The sequence below is a fragment of the Guillardia theta genome (genome assembly GCF_000315625.1).
Source record: "Guillardia theta CCMP2712 unplaced genomic scaffold GUITHscaffold_18, whole genome shotgun sequence".
Taxonomy (NCBI): Eukaryota; class Cryptophyceae; order Pyrenomonadales; family Geminigeraceae; genus Guillardia; species Guillardia theta.
The window spans coordinates 412,051-430,655 of record NW_005434656.1 but is presented as its reverse complement, the minus strand read 5'-3'; the positions used below and the strand labels follow the sequence as shown (position 1 = coordinate 430,655).

The window sequence follows — 18,605 nt, the reverse complement described above, 5'->3', positions numbered from 1 at the left end:
GCGAGAGCGAGTAGGGAGCGAGTGGGAATAGGAAGAGGAACAGCTGCGTAGAAGGTGGACTAAGGCCAAGCAGAGGAAAGCAGCATGCGAATACAGGTTGCAGGGAAGGAGGTGATGGAATTTTACGGTGGAAGCGGGGCAAACGATGTGACCGGAGAAACAAGATCTTCCAGGAAGGAGTGGGACAAGCAACTCAAAGGAAAGATACAGGATCTCTTGGCGAGCACCTTGAGGGCTGGAGAACTCACAGGGTGGAAGGATAGGGAGGGAAGGGGGTGCAGTGTTGTTCGTTTGGACAAAAATACGACATGCAGTGGTTGCTGAAGAGGGAAAGTGGTGGAATGCCTGCATGACTAACACAATGCCCTGCAGGCCAACAACAGAAGCATAGCAAGCATGCTGATGAAGATCGCCCGACTCTGAAGGGTTCCTTGCTAACCTTGCACCCGTGTGCAAGTGCGAAATGAAGCGATCCTTCAGCTTGAAGGAGCTGCAGAACGCGATCGAAAACCAGTCCGATGCTGGCAGCACGAAAGACTCTCCACGCTCATCGAGCGGAGCGACATTCACACCCCTTGCTACCATGCGCAGGTCCAAGTCACTCGGTTGCCTTGAGGAGCCTGGGAGCACCCAGGAATTGGACGCCGCGAAGCTGCCGTCCCTGGCTTCTCTCGGGCTCTCGTTCAACCCTTCGGACCAGCATGGATACGAGGAGCTGAAACGAGGGAGGGGAGAGAACGGAGGGAAGCTGGCGACCAGCTCGTCGCACTCGAACCTATCCGCCCTCGTCGAGTCCGTCCCGAGAAGTCGCTCCAGCTCCCTCTCGGACGGGGGCGAGAACCAGGCAGCATCCGCGCTGATGCAGCTCAGCTCGACTGAGAACCAGTCCACAGCAGCGAAGAAGGAGGGCAACATCAAGAAGGAGAGTAACGTCAAGAAGGAGAGTAACGTCAAGAGGGAGAGCAATGTTCTGCCTCCTGATGTCACTGAGAATGTGGGTACTCCTATCGTGCTGCCGCCTCTCCGTGACCTCATCGCTGCTACGCAAGCCAATGCCTGTGAGTAGTCGTGTGATTCATCTGATCATGAGCTGACACCTCTGACAGTGAACGATGACGTGGCGAACCAACTCAAAGCTCTTTCGTTCTCCCCCTCCCATAACGTGAAACCCAGTCAACCTCCAGACCCCCGACCAGCAGCGAGGGAACCAGCAGTCAGCTCATCGCCGAGTGTGAGTGCTCCAGTGAGCCAGGTTTCTGCGCAGAGTCCTGCGGTTGCAAGCCCAGCTGCTACTGCAACTCAGGCTTCAGCGCACCAAGCTGAGAGCCAGGTACTGCTTCATGGTTGAGGTTAGTTCAAGCGGGCTGAGTGCTTGTCACGAAAGGATGGGGAGTCGGCCGATGCCAAGCACAACAAATACTGTCACTTCTGTCAGCATGTGAAGGTGAGCAGGACGCTTGTGATGGGCCGTGATGATGACAAGGAACTGCAGGTCAAGAGGATCACGAGCATGTTGGCTTGCGAAAACATGGAGTGTGCAAGGTGACTTAAGAAGTGAGATCGTCGGAACATGCGCTCATCCTACTGCCAGGCGCTTCTGTGAGCATTGCCTGATGACGCACTTGCATGACGTCGTTCCTCCTGATGGCCGGTGAGCACCTGCCCTGTGTGCTTTCTGCTCGTCTGATTTCGCTGCAGGGGGTTGAAAGAGCTCTGCGACGGGAAGTGGTTGTGCCCGATATGCCGCAAGGTCTGCTGCTGCGCTATTCAAGTTTGTAACCGCGCGCACCGACACTGCAAAGGTGAAGATGGAAGTTGGTCACGGGGTATTGCTGACTATGTCTGTAGCCTACAGGTATCGACAGAGAAGGGCAGAGCAGGCGGCAAAGCGAAGTCTCGGTATTAGTGACGAATGTCTGCTGCTTCATCTCCTGACATGTGCGGTTGTTAGATCATAACCTCGTGCAAATGGGGATGGTGATGAACAACGACATTCGAGCGATGCAGCCCAACGCATGGCAGGCATACGGTGAGGAGGGGAGGGAGAATCGTCTTCAATCCGACCTAGTCTCACTCACGTACTGCAGGACACATAGCCGGCCTCCCCCAGCATGGTCTGCCCCTCTCGGCGACAGCCGTTGTGGGTCCAAGGCCGCAGGTAGAAGGATACCAGCGAGTGATGGGCGCCATGAACAGCGCGGGGATGGCGAAGGTAACGCGTGCTCCAACTTTCATGTGCATCCTCATGACTGCTAGGTGAATCCCATGGACTTGAGTCAGGCTTCGGCGTACAACCTGCAAGCAGCCTCCGCATACCTGCAGCCTCACCCTGCTGTGTTGGCCCGGAATACCTGAAGCCCTCGGGGGGTGGCGCGTGTTTCAAGATGTATGGGGATCAAGGGGGATCGAGGAAAGAGCAGAGTGATCCCATTGGTCGTGTCAATTTAGTCTGTACAATCTGTTATTCCCTCCATCCGGGGAGGGCGGTTGGCTTCAAGAGCAGCTGCTGATGGAGCTTCTTGTGTAGAATAATATTGAAAAGATTTTCTTTGTTCGAATTCCTGGCACACATCCCATTCATCAACATTCCTCGTCAGTCCTCCGAGCTTGCAGGCTCCTCTGCCGAGTCCTTGGTCACTAAAGTCCAGGCTTCTCCTCCAGAGCTTCCCGTCCACTTCCTGCAGCCAAGTTAGACAGCATGCGGGACACTCTCAAACTCGCGACCTGCTCATCTCGGACTGCGACAACCACTGGCTCCCCGCCTCCTCCTGATTCATACATTTCTTCTTCCACTCCTTGAGAGGGGGCAGTCTCTTAGACTTGATATCACCTCCTGCCTCTTTGCTCTGCAACAAGTAGTGAGACTAGGTCCGCACACTCGAGTGGCTCCGCTACCTTGTTCCTCCTTTTCTTCGCCTCCTCCTCCATCTTCTTGGACTTCTCCGTCTTGTACACCACGATTCTTCCAGAAGAGCTTCCTGGCCTCTTCGAGCTGAACGTCGGTGTCGCTGGGATCGCTGCCTCCTCCCGCTCCCAGTGCGGGACGGTGTCGTTCCTTACAGGGAGGGCCATGCTGTCCACATCGCTGGGCGGAGGAAGAGGCTCGATGATGGTAGGAAGCTCTCCTCCATCTACTTTGGGATACAACCCGTGCTTCTTCTCTTCAGGTGAGTCTGTAACAAGCACATCTGCTGTCGCCGGGTCTCGATCGCAATGTGCAGATTCGCGGTTTGGCGAGCCTTGAGCACGATCGTGGTCAAGTTGGGTTTGCGGTGTGCTTGTTCGGGATCGCTCCTCATCCGTCATCTCGGCATGTCTGACTTCATTGACTTCCTCCTTGCTGGCGAAGGCAAGCTTCCTGTGCCCTTCATCTCCTGTTCTTGCCATGGGGATGATAGGAGCGACTCTCGCAGATGTACTTGATCCACAACCCATCTTCACTGATGGTAATCAAGGCAAGATGGTACTGTTTGAGATTCGAGGATTAACACTTCTTGCTTGGGAAGACGCAGACGAATAAAATGGAGGGTTGAATTAATATTGGATGTGTCAATGAGATTAGTGAAGGGAAGAGAAGAAATCAGTAGAGGAAGAAGGACGTGAGTGAAAGATAAGCGGAGACAGACTTGTTACACAGTCGGAAACAATATGTAGGAGGGTAGAGGACGGAAAAAGAAGGAGAGGAGGAGGGGGGGCAGGACGAAAGGGGCAGAGCTCGAACGAGCGTGAAGTTTCTTAGGGGAAGGAAGCGTTGGAGACAGTGTACCCCTGCAATGAACTCTTTCTACCCACCCCTTTGCCATAACTGAGGCATATTTGGAAGGGGTACTTGGTAATAGAGGGTGGGGTACTCCATCGGTTTCCGTTGTAAACAGGTGATGATCAAGAGGGGGTGAGGATTGTGGGGGGTCTACCAAGTACGGGTGGTTTACGTGAGATTAGTACTAAATATGAGGGGTACCATTAAAGGTTTCTTGCTCGGTGGGGTGAAATAAAATATACCCTGAGAATTGTAGTCGACGAAAGCTTAAAACATCAGGGAATGTAGGGGTAGGGTGGTTATGAAAATGCTGGAATGGTAGGGTAATCAATACTTAAAAGAGGTGTAATGAAAGGGTGGGGGTGGTGGAGGCGACATGGGGTTGGGGTTGGGTACAGTGTCAACTCTGCCAGGGGAGTCAACTTAACCCGCACGGCCGGCCGGTCGCCCAGCCGCGGCCCGGGCTGCCGCCGTTGAGTCGCCTGGCCCGGGGCCCGGAGGGCCCGGAGCTTGCGCACACGGGCGGCAGGCTGAGCAGCACTGAGCAGAGCATAAAACTTCGCCCCACTTGTAGCAGGGCGTCATAGGAGGGACCGTACCGTGACGTTGAACGGTAGCCACGGGGCTTACGCCGTACTGCCAGCTCCCCGCCCCGGCTCTCTTTCCCCAGCACGGCTCAGCGGCTAAAGTTTGTCTCGAGCCAGTCTCCTCTCTCTTGTTCATCTTCAAGTCGTTCGAGGGCTCACAAGGTCTGCTGCTCTGCCCTGGCAAGCGCTGAGTGAGTGACGATCCGATCAGGCGGCTCCTTGCCCGGCCAGGCTTGCGCCGCTTTCTGATCTGCTGAGCTCCAAGTTTGTGTGAGTTGAGTCATCGAGCACGACATTGCCTTGACTCTCCTTCTCTTCCGCTCTCAGGGCTCATGCGCAGATAACCTCAGAGTCGCCCCTCCTGTCACCTCCTTGTACTTGCGTTGCAACTTGTCCCATGCTCGACGAGCAGGACACGCCAACGTCGCCAGTACACGCGTTCGACGTGTATGATGCCGTGGATTTCTCGGGCTCGCTGCTTGTGGAGTCGAGCGAAGAGACTGAGGACCGGGTGGATGTCGCAGCAGAGGATGACACGTCAACCGAAGAGTTTCTTGCAAGAGGGACGTCGATAGAGAACAGCCGGTTCTCCAGCGAGCATGATGATTCTGATCAGCTGACCATAGCGCTGGTGGACTCTGTGCGCGAAGGTGATGAGGGAGGCAGGAGCGAGAGGACGGTGACGTGTATCCAACAGAACTAGACAAGACAGGAAGGGGGTCCAGTGACAGCGAGCTCTTGCTCTCTCCCATGCAAGTTCGCCTCAAGTGCCTGAGACCAGCTGATGGCATCCCTTCCACGCCTCTCACTGCCCTCGGCCTCAGGTAGCTCTCATGGATTCATCTCCCGCTGACTCTCTCTCCCTCCCTCCCTCTCCTTCTCATGCTCTCTTCTAGCTTCGAATGGCAGAGACACTCTGAGCACCTGGTGATCTCAGAGATCATCCCAGGTAAGAGCAGCTGCTATCCGCGTTGGCTGACGTGGAGGAAGGAGGGCCTGCGGACCTCAGTGGTCAGCTTGTAGTTGGCGACATGATCTTGGCGATCAATGACAAGGAGGTTCGCGGGATGGACTTGATCTCAGCATTTGAGCTTGTTGAGAATGTTAGCAAGGAAATCACTCTTCTAGTCCTCCACAATCGATCTTCTCCGTCACCCTCCGGTGAGAGAGGCTCTTATGAAGCCACCTGTATGATGTGCTGACGCCGTTGCAGGCAACAGGAGCACAACGCTCCTGCCAAGCCCTCAAGACAAGATGGAGGCGCTGATTGACGACATTGAACGTCAACTGGCTAAGGAGAAAGTCTTGAGGGCGAGGAGAGAGAGGAAGCTGAGGATGGCGTCATCGGACAAGTTGAGGCTGCAAGGGCCTGGGGATGGAAGGGAGCCCTGGCACCAAGACAAGAGCCCATGGGAGGTCGCCAACATCTTTGACAGCATCACGGAGATGATCGAGCATCAGAGAAGACGCGTGGAGCTGCTGCTCAATGGCCTCGACTTGGACGTCGCTGGCATGGATTATGAAGCAGAGACAGCAGCAGAATTGGACGCAAACGAAGACGAGGCGGTAGAGGAGGAAGGGCCCAGGACTCGCTACAATCCCCTGGCCTCCCCTTCCTCCAGCTGCCTCAAGAAAGTTCACCGAGCAACAAGAAGCGCGTCTCCTCCTCCTAACGACAGGCCAACGACCAGCTCAGACTCTGCCACGCGCAAACGAAACCTGCTGGGAGCTGCCATGGCTGCGGTGAGGGAAGTGCTGGAGCCTGGGAAGCGATCGCCCTACTCCCCGCAGCACGTGGCAACGGCTGACGGGCCCCGCGTGGTGGGACCCAAGGGTCTGATGCCTCCCAGCGAACATCCTTTCGTGCAGGAGCAGCTCCTGACCATGCGGGTCATCAAATATCGACCCCAGCTGACAGAGAAGCCGCCTGAAGTTGTCAAGGCTGCCGTGCTGGCCATCGAGCTGGGGAACGACATAGACGAGGAGCAAGACAAGAGAAAAGGGGAAGAGCTCCTCCCTTGCGATTATCAAGACGACTCGACCGATGAATCTCGACCTGCTGCTTCCAAAGCAACCAAGCTTCGCTGGTCCGACGACGTGGCCCAAGAAGACGGGCACAGCGCGCGTCGGTACCGCGAGGTGAGTGAAGGGCTCTTGGTGCGTCGTTGACCTCCATGTGTTGGCAGTACTCCATCAGGAAGAAGCTTGAAATCATAGCGGCAGCGCAAGAGGAGGCCCAGAAGAAGGCAGAGTTGCTCAAGCAGCTGGAGAAGCAGCAGCAGCCCTCCCTGCCAGCACGAGTTGCTCCTCTTCCCTCACGGCAGGAGCAAGGGCCCCAGGAGACCTCACCGCAACAGAAGCTCATCGGACCAGCCATCCTCTTGCAGCAGAGCGTTGCAAACCCAACCATCGCGACCTACGACGTTGGCTCTCCAAACTTGACAGGCCCCGAGAGAGGGCCGAGCAAACAACCAGCAGCCCTCCTGGTTCATCATCCATCTCCAGCACACAAACCTCCGAGTCCGTCACAGATGCTCTTGACGCCTCGTCAGATGACAGGCGTCCCCAACCTTCTTCTCTCTCACCGCCCTGTGCCAGGAGGAGCCGCCGCCCTCGCCCTCAACTTCTCTCCTCGACTTCACAGGTCACAGCAGCGGGAAGACAACACCTACGTGTCGATGACGGAGCAGAGAGCATCTCGGGAGTCTCAAGCTTCAAGTTCGTCCTTCACCGGACGCCCCGGGAGTAAGACTCCCCGGGCCGGGTCGGGGCCCGGCGGGCACAGCAGCAGTCACGGTGCGGCGGGGCCTGGGGATCGCAACTGAGCAGCCAGCGGTGGCCAGGTTACAGCCTGTGGCAGCGTGGCCCCCGCGACTTCGTTGACCCGCGCAGCGCGGGCTTCCGCGGCTAGTAGTACTAGCCTACCGTGGCGCCCCCGGGCCGGTACTCGCCGCCGGGCCCCGGGCCGCCCGGCCTCAGGTGCTTAACTTGACAGTGACATGAACTTCGGAACCCGGCCCGGGCCGGCCGGGCCGCAGCCCGGGCCCCGGGCTGTCCGACCCGGCGTTCACGGCACACTCGTGACTAGCCTACTGTTCATTCCAATCCTTCCACCCCTGGAATCACACTACCCCTGCGAGACTACCCTCCGTCAAAGACCCCTTTTAAATTGAGTACCCCCACTTATCCCATTAAATGAATCTGAAATGCAGGGGTTAAAATACGAGTAGGTGCCTCAATGTGGGATGTAGCATGCTGTAGGGGTGATATGGCAGAGGGGTGGTAAGTTGCCAGCTGATAGGGCTCCATGGCAGGAGAGTTGGCTGAGCAAGCGGGGATGACCTGAAACATCCCTCGCCTCAGTCCTCCAACCCTCCTCCTTCGTCCTTCGTCCTTCGTCCTTCGTCCTTCGTCCTTCGTCCTTCGTCCTTCGTCCTTCGTCCTTCGTCCTTCGTCCTTCGTCCTTCGTCCTTCGTCCTCCCTCCTCCCTCCCCCCTCCTTCGTCCTTCGTCCTTCGTCCTCCCTCCTCCCTCCTCCCTCCTTACCCATCCTTCTCCCTCCTCTCCCTTTCCTCCCCTCTCTACTTTTCCAACTTCTCCTCTGCCTCCTCGTCATCTCCCTCGTTGATATTATCACAATCATCCTGGTCAAAGTCTTCATCTTCCCGTGTATTGCTTGCCTTGCCTCCCATCGCGTTGGCATCTAAACCTGTTCTCAACTTGGAGCTGCTGGTTCCAAACATCAGTTCCAAAGTTGCTGTCTGGTACAAAAATCTTTGCTTCCATTCGTTTCGCATCAAGTTTTCGTTCAAGTTCAAAATTCCTGTGACTGTTCTTGCTGGCGCAACGTTTCGCAAAGCTGGGGAATAGGACAAGATGGGAGAAGTTGGGTGAGATTAGATACTCAACTATGTTTTGGTCCAATTTTGATGTTTGGTGTTTCCAGCCCAAAGATCGATTCGGACACGTCTCAAAGCACTGACTCAATCTCGTTCTCTCAAGCTAGGGCTGTCTTTGCAAATTCGGCAAGCATGAAAGAGGATGAAACAGCACGAAGCAGCAAGTCGAACAGCCCATCTCCTTCCACCTCAAGAACAAAAACGAATGCTCTTGATGCTGGTTGGACGACGCAACTAGATCAACATTCAGGTGTCAACTCAGCCCATGAGCACGCATCGAACGGTCTTGCTGTAGCATACCATCCCGGTGTGCACCTCAACAAGTGCGCTAGCGGGGCATACACGATAAGAAGTTCTGAGTTGTCGACTACACATTATGACGCGCTCTCTGTCGGCGTGGAGGTGACCAATCTCAGCCACTCCGTTCCTGTGAACTCGTGAGGTGAGCTGTACAGGTGCACGCAATCAACGGGGAGATCCTCAGAGGTTTGAATGAGAAGGAGGTGAGAAGCGAATGCCACATTCAGCAGCTGAGACTGTGTTCTCAGGTAGCCAATCTCTTGTCGGGGAGGGAGGGATCACTTGTAAGCATGGTGATATGTACAGCTAGCATGGTAATCGAGATCGATCATGGACGCAACAGTGTCTCAATGGCTGGCAGGGGTTTGAGACTACGAGTTTAACTCTTGTCCGTAGCTTCGAGGTAAGCGGGAGGTTTATAAGATTTGGCTTCAAATCTTCGGTTGAATTGCTTTTCTTCTAAGTTCGATGTTGGGTAGATGCGCGGGCAATCATTGGTTCAGTGTGAAGGCACGTCTGGGAACCACTACAACAAGAGCGGAGTACATCATTCGATTGTGAGTCCTGCATTTACGTGGCGGGCCGGGGGAGGGGGGGGGGCGGAGTTTGCACTCAAATGAGGAGCAGGCGTTTTCGTTGAGTGGCGATCTTGATGCTTCTCCAAGCCTCACAGAGCCCGTCGGAGCCAACGCTTTGCGCATCAAGGAAGAGACTCCTGCAGTGGCAGATGAAAATGTCAACATCGAGCAAACATCAGGAGTTTGTCGAGAAGACAAGGACGCTACGATTGTGCAATCGCTATCAAACGATGGAGACGCCGATGATCTGCAAAAGCCTCTGTCGCAGCTAAACCTTCAGGATGATTTATTCCACAATGGAGAAGAATTCATTCCAAACAGTGTTCCCTTGGACCCCAAACCAGAGGATGCAAAGCCAAATCAAGATGTCGTAGCCCAGTACTTTAACCCAGACATCGATGTTCCACAGCAATTTCATTCAGACAACAGTGTTTCACAGTACTTCAATCCAGACAGCAATGTTTCACAGTATTTGAACTCAGACAACCTTGTTTCACAGTATTTAAACTCAGAAAGCAGCGCTCCTCAACGCTTTAACTCAGATCACGACGCTGTGCAGTCAGAGAGCGTTGAGAGGAGGAAGAATGAAGTGACCCTGGAGCAGCTGATAGCTATCGGAGTCACGGATCCAGAAGAGCAGGCAAGGATTCTTGGAACTTCAGTACATTCCCCACAACCCGCGAGCCAGCCACAGGTCAGCTTGCCGTTGAGGAGTGAGAGGGCAGACGAGGACATGGAAATTCGGCGAGCAAGGGAAGTTGCACAACTCATCGCCATCGGCGTCAAGGACCCAGTGGAGCAGTCGCAGATCCTCGGGTACGACGCCTCCCTCTACTGGAACCCCAAGCCAAAGCCTGTAGAAAGCAACCCGGTCAAGCAGCAGTGCAGTGCCCCCAGCAGTAGCCCAGCTGCGCCCGAGGCTGCGAGACCACCGGAAGACCCGGCGAAGCAGATGAAGGGACAGAAGCAGCAGGAGAAACCGCGAGTGCTGGGACCAGCCGTTGTAGATATGAGGAGCCCGATCGCGTGCGGCTCCTTCAAGAATGCTTACCTGGGGACCATGGGGGATGAAACGATCCTGGTGCTGAAGCATCGAGGAGGAGGATGCGAGGGGAACGCTGAAATCCAGAAGGAAGTCGCGATCCTGGGCTGCATCTCCCAGCATCCCCACGTGGTCCACTGCCTCGGCACCTTCCGCTACGGCGATGGCGGCGTCTGCATAGCGCTGGAGTGGTGCAAGTACGGCATCCTCAGCGACTGGCTGGCGCAGAAGGGAAGCAAGGTGACAGTACCGCAGAAGCACGATATCATCCATCAGGTCTGCCGGGGCATGCGACATGTCGCGTCCTGCAAGATCATCCACCGTGACCTCGCTGCCCACAACATCCTCATCCATAACGAGAACCCCATCGTCGCTAAGATCACTGACTTTGGCATGGCCGTGAAAATGGGCCACCCTATCCCTCCTCCCAAGCCGTTCTCAGGAGGTCTGTCGCCTGTTTGTCTCGGTCGGGGGGTGACGATGGTGCAGCAGGGAGCCAGGAGAAGGAAGTGATTGCTGTGCGATGGGCTGCTCCAGAGATCCTTAGATCCCAGCATGTGTAAGGAGACGCGGGGCCTGAGGAGCAGGAGGTGACTTGCTGGGCAGGTGGTCGGCTCCTTGGTCGGAGAAGAGCGACGTCTGGGCCTTCGGAGTCACGTGAGGAGTCACGTGCTGCCTCGGCTCCCCTAACGTCTCGGCAGGGCATGGCAGGTGTATGCCAACGGCGAAGTTCCTTTCACGCTGTCTGTTGCGGAGTCTGTGGTGAAGGTCAAGGTGAGGAGGCGAGCAGCTGGTGTCTGCTGGTCGTTGAGGAGCTGAGCAGGTGCTGAAGGGATCGACGCTCACAAGACTTGCTGAGTAAGCAACCGGATGCTCGTCCTCGTCCTCATCCTCATCCTCATCCTCGCCTCGTCCTCGTCCTCGTCCTCGCCTCGTCCTCGTCCTCGCCTCGTCCTCGTCCTCGTCCTCGTCCTCGTCCTCGTCCTCGTCCTCATCCTCATCCTCGCCTCGTCCTCGTCCTCGTCCTCGTCCTCTCCTTCCTTCTCCTCTCACTTTGTTTCTTTTTAAGCTGTACGGATGATGACTGGGCGATGATGACGCGATGCTGGACGAGCGATGCGGGTGAGAAGGGACATGCCGGAGCTGCTTGAGTGACCTCCTGTCAGGTCAGCGACCCACCTTCAGCGAGCTGTGCAAGCAGTACAAGAGCGATTCGTGAGGCGGTCGGAGGTTGTGGGGGACGCGAGGCAGGAGGAAGGCGGGCCGGGCGGGACTGGGAGGAGGAGGAGGAGGAGGGGAGGTTTGGTTTGTATTTTACTCGAGTGAATGTGGACGAGGTAGCAGCAGCGTGGCTTGCATCAGTCTATGGACACTTGCTTCGAGACGAGCTCAGCGTACGCTCCTCCCGCCTCCAACAGCTCCTTGTGCGTCCCTTGCTCGACGACGAGGCCGTTGGAAAGGACGATGATCTTGTCAGCTCGCTGGATCTGAGAGAGCAGTGAGGAGGAAGGAGAGGTAGGAAGAGGAAGGAGGAGAGAGGAGGAGAGAGAGGAGAGAGAGAGAGGGCGGGGAAGGAGGGGAGAGAGTGGACGTACCGTTGAGAGGCGATGAGCTATCACGAGGACCGTTCTCCCTTTCATTGATTCGTCGATCGCTTTCTGCACCTGTCGACAGGAGTCAGAGGAGAGGAGGTAGGAGGGGATGGGAGGTAGGAGGGAAAAGGAGAGAGGGGAAGGGAGGTAGAATGGACAGGCACCTGTGCTTCGCTTGCAGTGTCGAGGGCGCTCGTTGCTTCATCCAGCAGGAGGATCGAGGGATTTCGAACCAGCGCACGAGCAATGGCAATGCGCTGTTTCTGCCCCCCGCTGAGGTGACTACCCCTCTCTCCCGCATGCGTTGAGAACCCGTCTTCCATCCTCATGATGAACTCGTCAGCGCACGCCTGCCGGGCTGCGAGGGTGACCCGTCTGCGCAGCTCTGCCTCCTCCACCTCCCGTCCCAGGCCGTAGGCGATATTCTCCAGCAGGCTCCGGGCATAGAGGACGGGCTCCTGCCCGACGAGGGAAATATGGCGGCGGAGGAAGGAGTTGTCGTAGGAGGAGAGGGACAGGCCGTCGAGGAGGACCTCTCCTCCTGTCGGCTCGTAGAACCTCTCGATGAGCGAGATGCAGGAGCTCTTCCCGCTGCCCGAGGAGCCGACGAGCGCGACGACTTGCCCCGGATCGATGTGGAAGGAGACGCGGTCGAGGACGAGCGCGTCCGGGCGGGAGGGATAGACGAGGGAGACTTCTTGGAAAGTGATCGAGCCCTGGAGCTGCTCCTTGGAAAGCTCGCTGGAGGAAGAGAGAAGCAGAGAGGAGTGGGTGGGAGAGGAGCAGGAGGCAGAGGAGAAGGAGCAGGAGCTGGAGGGAGGGCAGGTAGCAGGCCTCCTGTCAATGATGTCAAAGACTTTGTCGGCTGCCCCTGCCGCCTGCATCAGCCCCGCGTAAACGTCGCCGATGCTGTTGATGGCCTGGGAGAGGCTCTGCTGGTAGAAGACGAATGCCACGAGGTCGCCGGGCTGAAGGAGGTGGGTGAAGACCATGTGCCCCCCGAAGTAGAGGACGGCGACGGTCACCAGTAGCGGAGCTCCCGTGAAGCAGAACATGTAGCCGGTGTAGGCTGACGCCTGCTTGATCCCCAGCCGCAGGATCTCCTGCAGCTCCTGCTCATACCTGCGCACCTCCTCCTCCTCGCACCCGAACGACCTCACAGTCCTCATCGACCCGATCACCTCCTCCGCGTCCGCGTTGCACCTCGCCTGCTGGTCCTGCACAGCCTTGGCAAGGAGGTGGTAGTAGTGGCCGTAGACCTTGGAGAGGAGGGAGACGAGAGGGACGGCAATGAAGGTGACCAGGGTGAGGCGCCATTGGGAGAGGAGCATGTAGGCAAGCAGGCCGATGCTCTGCACGACACTGCGCAGGCAGACGTTGAGGTTGAGGCCGATCTGGGGAGGAAGTTAGGAGGAGATGGGGGAGAGGAAAGAAACATCAAAGTCGAGTGAGGGATGGCAAAAGAGGAGGAGATAGAGGAGGAGATAGAGGAGGAGTGAGGGGAGGAATGCACCTGGTCGCTCATCTTGTTTGTGTCCGACGACAACCTGACAAGCTCTCAGCGCCCTCAACGCCATCGGCAGGCTCAGCGTCACCTGCTCGTGAGATCTCCGACCTTGTTCTGGTCGAAGAAACCAATCTCCTGCTTGAGCATGGACTGGTACAGGTCTTTCCTTATCCTGATGTTCATCTTGGTGTTTACCACCAAGAAACACGTCCCTCGCAGGCCGGAGAAGAGCGCGCAGAGGAGCGAGAACAAGGTCAGACTCCTCAGCGCCTCCTCCATGTCCTCTTCCGACTTGTCGATGACGATGCTGTTGATCACGTCGCCCGTCAGGCGAGGAAGGAGAGCCTGCGAGATGGACGCGGCCACGAGGAAGACAAGCCCTAGGGCGAGGTAGGACCATTCTTGCATGGCCAGGCCGAACAACCGCCATAGGATCCTCTTGTGGCTGCTCAACGTCACTCCTCCCTCCTCCTTGGGCGACCCTTCCTTGTCCGCATCGACTTCTTCCTCCTCGAGGTTGGAGCACGAGCCAGGGCTCTGCCCGACTTCCTCCTGCGGGATCAGCGAGTATCCTCCGTCGCTAGAGTTCGCGTCCCCTTGTCCTGGTTGGCTCCTCTGCTTCAGGTACCTTCTTGCTGCAAGAAACTCTGCAAGCATGAACACGGCAGACTGAGCAAGGAGTGCCCAGCTCCATCCTTGATCCGGCGGCATCAGCTCAAGGAAGCAGGCAAAGAAAGCGAGCTTGAAGAGGAGGCCGGTAGTGAACAGCATGAAGAAGAGATTCATCCACACGTCAAGCTCGAGGACGAGGAACGAGAGGTCGACGCAGGTGAGGAGGGAGAGGAGATCTGGAGCGAGGCTCGGCTGAGCGTACCTCCTCGTCACTGCCCGGCATGTCTCCATGGAGAGCAGGCAGCACGTGAAGATTAGCCGAACCCAACACACCAACCAGAGGTCGAGCGGACTGACGACGTTGTACCCGCTGAAGGCAAGGGCGATGCTGGCATGGTCGAACTTGCCGTGTAGGAGGAGGATGGTTGCAAGGACGACATCAGCTGTGGACAGCACGAGGAGTGTAACCCCCCAAAGGTTGACCATCCTGTCTGCTACGAGCTCCTCACATGGTAGCCATCAGATGCTCGTTCACTTCTCCTCCTGTCTGACACTTGCGCTTGCCCACCTCTAGATCAGTCTTGGTACGCTTGTTTCCCTCATCGACACTCCGTCTCTCAGCAGCGTCCCCTCCTACTGTCTCCCTTCTGCACTTTGATGCCCTTCTTACCTACTCCTTGCAGCACCACCCTCGCTCTGGCCCTCCTCCTAGCACTCTCTCCCTCATCCCTTCTCGTCCTCATCCTAGTCTCTCTTCCTCCACGTCCCTTGTTCCCCAGCATCCCTTCCTCTCTCCCTCCCTCCTTTCCCCCATGGCATCCTCCATGCCCCTTTTCTCGTTTTATATGTATCAATTAGCTCAGCCCCTTTCAAGCCTCGTAAACCAATTTAGCTCAATCCTTTCACCGTATCCTCTGGTTGACATGGTACGAGGCGCTGGGGAGCTCCTGAAGGCGTATGGAGGAGGAGGAGGAGGAGGAGGAGGAGGAGGAGAGAAGTTGAACGAGCAGGGAGCAAAACTGGATGACGAGGAGGCTTGGAAGCAACTTGAGCCCAAGGTGGAGGAGGATTGTGCGGAGGAGATTCACAAGAGGAAGGTTTGCTCCCTGTAAGCCCCTCCCCCTTCCTCTGCTCCTCCTCATGCTCCTCCTCATGGCTGATCGGGTTGCAGGCACTGGGCAGCAGAACGAGGATACCACGAGCTCCTCGCTCGCCTCCTCTCCGTCGGCAACAACATCGAGGGCGTTACCGAGGCCCACGAGGGGTCTACCGCCCTCGCTCGCGCGCTGGTGGGAGGGCATGTGGAGTGCGTTCGGCTGCTGATCGACAACGGGTCCGATGTCAGCTTCGTGTATGCTGTGAGTGACGTCGTCCTCTCCCTCCCTTCTCTTCCTCCCTCCTCTCCTCCCATCCTTCAGGCAGCTGACCCTCATTCCTTTTCGCAGGAGCTCCCCTGCCTTCACCTGGCCCTGGCTCAAGCTGGGTTCGAGGAGCGCAAGTCCATCTGTTCGGAGATGGTTCGGATGCTCCTCAAAGGAGGCGCCAGCGCGACTGTCGACATCTCATCCTCCTCCCTCCTGCCCGCTGACCTTGACCTGTAGGCTACCGACGCCATGGGATGTACCGCCCTTCACCGCGCGTGTCTGGCGGGGCACGAGGAAGTGGTCGCGATCCTCCTGGAGGGTTGCGAGTTCACGATGCTCAGGGTGAGCGCTGACGTGATGGCAGAGGGAGGCGACGCTAACGCTCAAGACTTCTCGCTCAGCCTCCCCATCCACTACGCTCTCTTCCATGGTGCTCGCAGTGAGTGCCCCAGGCCTCGTCTGTTCGCTTAGCGCCTGACGGCCTCCTCTAGGCTGCAAGATGGTGGAGCTGCTGCTGCAAGTGACGAGCATAGACATGCTGTCCTGCGAGTCGTTGTCGTACGGGTCGCCTCTCTCGCTCGCACTTCGGTGTGGCGATCAGAAAGCTGCAGGTCCGATCGAAGAATGCTGGCCAGTCTGACGTGACTCTGCGTGTAGATCTCATCTGCGAGAAGTTGAACAAGGAGGCAGAGACAGCGAGCGAGCAAGCAGCGGCTACTCTGGTAACGGGCGAGTAATCAAGTACCCTCCTCAGGTCTGCCTCCTAGGTTTACTCGTCAGAAAAGTGCAGCCATCACGCGGCCTCGAAGCTCCTCGGGCCAGAGAACGCGGATCGGATCAAAGTAGAAGATTGGGAAGTTGCCGGCTGTGTGACGTTCTCCTCAAGGTTCTGCTGGACCCTCAGCTCGGAGCTCTGCGGGGCTCGATCTTTCAGGGCCGGGTCGAGCTCCGAGACCTGGACAAGCCGGCCCTGATCACTGACATCCTCCGCGTCCACGACTACAACTACATTGGTAGGATGCGGCCTACCCGCCAGCACTTGACGGCCTGCTGACAGAGAAGATCTCAAGTTCGTGCGAGGCTCTCAAGAGCAGCCAAGATGCTCAGTCGTCGAGCAAGAGACTTGACGTCGACACCGTCCTGACCGCCGAGTCCTACGATGCCGCTGTGAATGCGGCAGGATGCGTCATCGAGGCGATCAAAGACGTCATGGAGGGGAAGGGAAGGAACGCCTTCTGTGTGGTCAGGTCAGACCCCAGCTGCTGCTTCTTTCCTGAACCCATGAAGGCCTGCTGGACACCATGCTGGGCCTCAAGGAGCCTCTGAGGCGATGGTGGAGCAGGGGAGCAAGACGAGGTCCCATGGCTTCTGCCTCCTCAGCAACGTGGCAATCGGCGCAGCGCATGCCATGGCAAATCGGTTCTTTCCTCCTCCCGTACTCTTCTTCTGATCGCGTCCTCCAGTTTGGCCGCTCGCGTCGCTATCGTTGACTTCGACGTTCACCATGGGAACGGGACGGAGGTGAAGGAGAGACATGAGAGGGAGCAGAGGTAAAGTCGTGGAGAGCAGGAGGTGATTCGAAACTTGAAGCCCTGGAGGTACAAGCACGTTGCAGACACACCACTCGGCGAGGTAGCATTTGACACTTTAGCTGAGGGTGTGCTGGGCTCTGACGGGATTCTTCAGTTCTGTGTGACAAGCTGGAGCTACAAGGTGTCGTCTCGTCTTGTCTTCTCCTCTACTCACCTGCTTTCTCCCCTCCTCTGCTCCACCAGCCCTGGCTCACAGAGCGGGACAGCGAGAACGTCTTCTTCTGCTCCATCCACGGCTTTGGCGAGGTCAAGGAGGATTTGGGTGAGGCCGGTGAGCATCGCAGGACCTTGGGCTGAAGGTGCTCGGCAGGCGCCAAGTACTCGACGGGTTCGCCTTACACGGGCCTCTTCTATCCGGGCTTGGGAGGAGCGACGGAGGAGCCCAACATTCTCAACATCCCCCTCGGGCCCAAGTTTGGCACCCAAGACTTCCGCAGGGTAAGTGATGGCCCATCTTCGTGCCATGACGGCTGATGACGTGGCAGGTGGTAGAGGAAAAGCTCCTCCCTCGTCTTCACTCCTTCAAGCCTGACCTGGTCGACCTTCTCCTGCTTCTTCATTCAGCCTTCGAACCCTCCTCCTCCTCCTCCTCCTCCTCCTCCTCCTCCTCCTCCTCCTCAACCTCAAACTCGCGGGTCCAGGTGCTGGTTAGCGCTGGCTTTGACGGGCATGAAGCGGACTTCATGAACTACGGTCTTGTGTCCCTCACCGAGGACGATTTCTTTTGGGTCTCTGCGAGGGCGTGAAGGGTGTAAAGGGCTGATGAGTCGATCAGGTGACGGACAAGCTCTGTGAAGTGGCCGAGGTCACTTGTGGAGGAAAGCTAGTCTCAATCTTGGAGGGAGGGTACAACACCAACGGCGGCCCCCTGTCTCCCCTCGCCCGCAGGTTCATCTGCTTCTCTCCTCCCCTCCTCTGCCTCTCCTCCTCCACTCTCGACCTTCTTTCACCTCCTCACGCCTCGCCAGCGTGTCCGCGCACGTGCGAGCTCTGCTAGTCTCTCGCGGCCAGTACGAGCCGAGCGCGAGCAGGTTGACCTCGCTCTCTGCTGGGTGATGACCTCAAGGTCCAGCTGGGCACGACCTAACCCCTGCTGCAGCCTCGAGCGAGCACGAGAGCTGAAGGAGGCGATGAAGATGGAGGAGCTGAACCGCTCGGGCAGAAGTGACTACAACCCTGTGAGCGACTCCGACTGACCCAACGAGCAGGGAAGAGGAGGAGAGCGACTGTTGATTACGCTTCCCTCGAGCAGCAGATGAACAAGAAGCCCCACTGATCGAGAGCCTGAGGGCCCGACCTTCTCCCATCCTCGTACATCAAAGAAATCTTTATCAAATCAAGTGTGCATGACGGGCATGGCATGACAGCAGCTGCACCCCCACTCTGTTTCACGCCCTTGTACGGTAGAGCTGAGACGACATCACTTGCGGACGAGGTAGCGCTGAAGTTCTTGGAAGTCCCTGTACAACTTCATCAGAACGAAGAAGCAAAGAGAGGGGAGAGAGAGCCTCACATCTGCTCCCTGTCGTCGTCTTCATACACAATGTTGAAGAAGTCCTCCGCCTCAGGACCCTTCTTTGTCCTGTCGTAGCTGATCCTTACCACCTTGCCGCGGTACATCACTCCATCGAATTCCTTCTGGACCTCCATCCCGATGTACTTCTTGAGAGACTGCTGCCTTTCTTTCTCTGCCTGGCGCTCCTTCTCGATCGTCATCACGCACCTTCTCTTCGATCTTGTGCTCTGTCTTTCTTCCTCGGCTTCGTCGTTCGA

At 57.1% G+C, this 18,605-nt stretch overlaps 7 protein-coding genes across 7 annotated transcripts; 6 read left to right on the top strand and 1 right to left on the bottom strand.

The window, feature by feature from the left end:
- The first annotated feature begins 370 nt into the window (after positions 1 to 370).
- Positions 371 to 3,691, top strand: GUITHDRAFT_162149 (hypothetical protein). The gene is made up of 12 exons (XM_005836271.1): positions 371 to 1,058; positions 1,107 to 1,330; positions 1,385 to 1,444; positions 1,493 to 1,542; positions 1,592 to 1,651; positions 1,699 to 1,802; positions 1,849 to 1,899; positions 1,952 to 2,029; positions 2,088 to 2,212; positions 2,257 to 2,678; positions 2,725 to 2,846; positions 2,896 to 3,691. The coding sequence occupies exons 1-10, from the start codon at positions 464 to 466 to the stop codon at positions 2,353 to 2,355; spliced, it is 1,446 nt and encodes a 481-aa protein (XP_005836328.1). The 5' UTR covers positions 371 to 463; the 3' UTR covers positions 2,356 to 2,678; positions 2,725 to 2,846; positions 2,896 to 3,691.
- Positions 3,692 to 4,356: 665 nt separating this feature from the next.
- On the top strand, positions 4,357 to 5,245 carry GUITHDRAFT_151517 (hypothetical protein). Its single transcript, XM_005836270.1, has 3 exons — positions 4,357 to 4,509; positions 4,559 to 4,997; positions 5,045 to 5,245. Exons 2-3 carry the CDS (start codon positions 4,745 to 4,747, stop codon positions 5,173 to 5,175), a joined length of 384 nt encoding a protein of 127 aa, XP_005836327.1. The 5' UTR covers positions 4,357 to 4,509; positions 4,559 to 4,744; the 3' UTR covers positions 5,176 to 5,245.
- Positions 5,246 to 6,702: 1,457 nt separating this feature from the next.
- GUITHDRAFT_151516 (hypothetical protein) lies at positions 6,703 to 7,557 on the top strand. The gene has a single exon (XM_005836269.1). It carries the CDS (start codon positions 6,900 to 6,902, stop codon positions 7,170 to 7,172), a length of 273 nt encoding a protein of 90 aa, XP_005836326.1. The 5' UTR covers positions 6,703 to 6,899; the 3' UTR covers positions 7,173 to 7,557.
- A 665-nt stretch (positions 7,558 to 8,222) lies between these two features.
- Positions 8,223 to 10,136, top strand: GUITHDRAFT_136030 (hypothetical protein; the record flags this gene model as incomplete). The annotated part of the gene is made up of 8 exons (XM_005836268.1): positions 8,223 to 8,236; positions 8,293 to 8,647; positions 8,701 to 8,748; positions 8,794 to 8,859; positions 8,907 to 8,948; positions 9,025 to 9,102; positions 9,173 to 10,108; positions 10,131 to 10,136. 8 exons carry the CDS (start codon positions 8,223 to 8,225, stop codon positions 10,134 to 10,136), a joined length of 1,545 nt encoding a protein of 514 aa, XP_005836325.1.
- Positions 10,137 to 10,183: 47 nt separating this feature from the next.
- Positions 10,184 to 11,510, top strand: GUITHDRAFT_85743 (hypothetical protein; the record flags this gene model as incomplete). The annotated part of the gene is made up of 7 exons (XM_005836267.1): positions 10,184 to 10,610; positions 10,655 to 10,724; positions 10,772 to 10,822; positions 10,867 to 10,939; positions 10,989 to 11,023; positions 11,235 to 11,287; positions 11,332 to 11,510. The coding sequence occupies 7 exons, from the start codon at positions 10,184 to 10,186 to the stop codon at positions 11,382 to 11,384; spliced, it is 762 nt and encodes a 253-aa protein (XP_005836324.1). The 3' UTR covers positions 11,385 to 11,510.
- A 13-nt stretch (positions 11,511 to 11,523) lies between these two features.
- Positions 11,524 to 13,921, bottom strand: GUITHDRAFT_68014 (hypothetical protein; the record flags this gene model as incomplete). The annotated part of the gene is made up of 5 exons (XM_005836266.1): positions 11,524 to 11,652; positions 11,761 to 11,829; positions 11,922 to 13,151; positions 13,271 to 13,304; positions 13,353 to 13,921. 5 exons carry the CDS (start codon positions 13,919 to 13,921, stop codon positions 11,524 to 11,526), a joined length of 2,031 nt encoding a protein of 676 aa, XP_005836323.1.
- A 2,441-nt stretch (positions 13,922 to 16,362) lies between these two features.
- GUITHDRAFT_68111 (hypothetical protein) lies at positions 16,363 to 17,829 on the top strand (the record flags this gene model as incomplete). The annotated part of the gene is made up of 9 exons (XM_005836265.1): positions 16,363 to 16,487; positions 16,528 to 16,659; positions 16,704 to 16,761; positions 16,810 to 16,899; positions 17,016 to 17,078; positions 17,151 to 17,270; positions 17,327 to 17,368; positions 17,474 to 17,560; positions 17,608 to 17,829. Coding segments are annotated over 9 exons (939 nt in total), but the record flags the coding sequence as incomplete, so codon positions are not given.
- Positions 17,830 to 18,605: the final 776 nt, after the last annotated feature.

Excerpts from the sequence above, each read along its gene's own strand:
- GUITHDRAFT_151516 (XM_005836269.1), top strand. The coding sequence starts at position 6,900 with ATGACAGGCGTCCCCAACCTTCTTCTCTCTCACCGCCCTGTGCCAGGA.
- GUITHDRAFT_162149 (XM_005836271.1), top strand. The coding sequence starts at position 464 with ATGAAGCGATCCTTCAGCTTGAAGGAGCTGCAGAACGCGATCGAAAAC. Across the intron at positions 1,331-1,384 it reads CGCACCAAGCTGAGAGCCAG|GATGGGGAGTCGGCCGATGC; the intron begins GTACTGCTTCAT and ends TTGTCACGAAAG. Across the intron at positions 2,030-2,087 it reads CAACGCATGGCAGGCATACG|GACACATAGCCGGCCTCCCC; the intron begins GTGAGGAGGGGA and ends CACGTACTGCAG.
- GUITHDRAFT_151517 (XM_005836270.1), top strand. The coding sequence starts at position 4,745 with ATGCTCGACGAGCAGGACACGCCAACGTCGCCAGTACACGCGTTCGAC. Across the intron at positions 4,998-5,044 it reads GGTGGACTCTGTGCGCGAAG|AACTAGACAAGACAGGAAGG; the intron begins GTGATGAGGGAG and ends TGTATCCAACAG.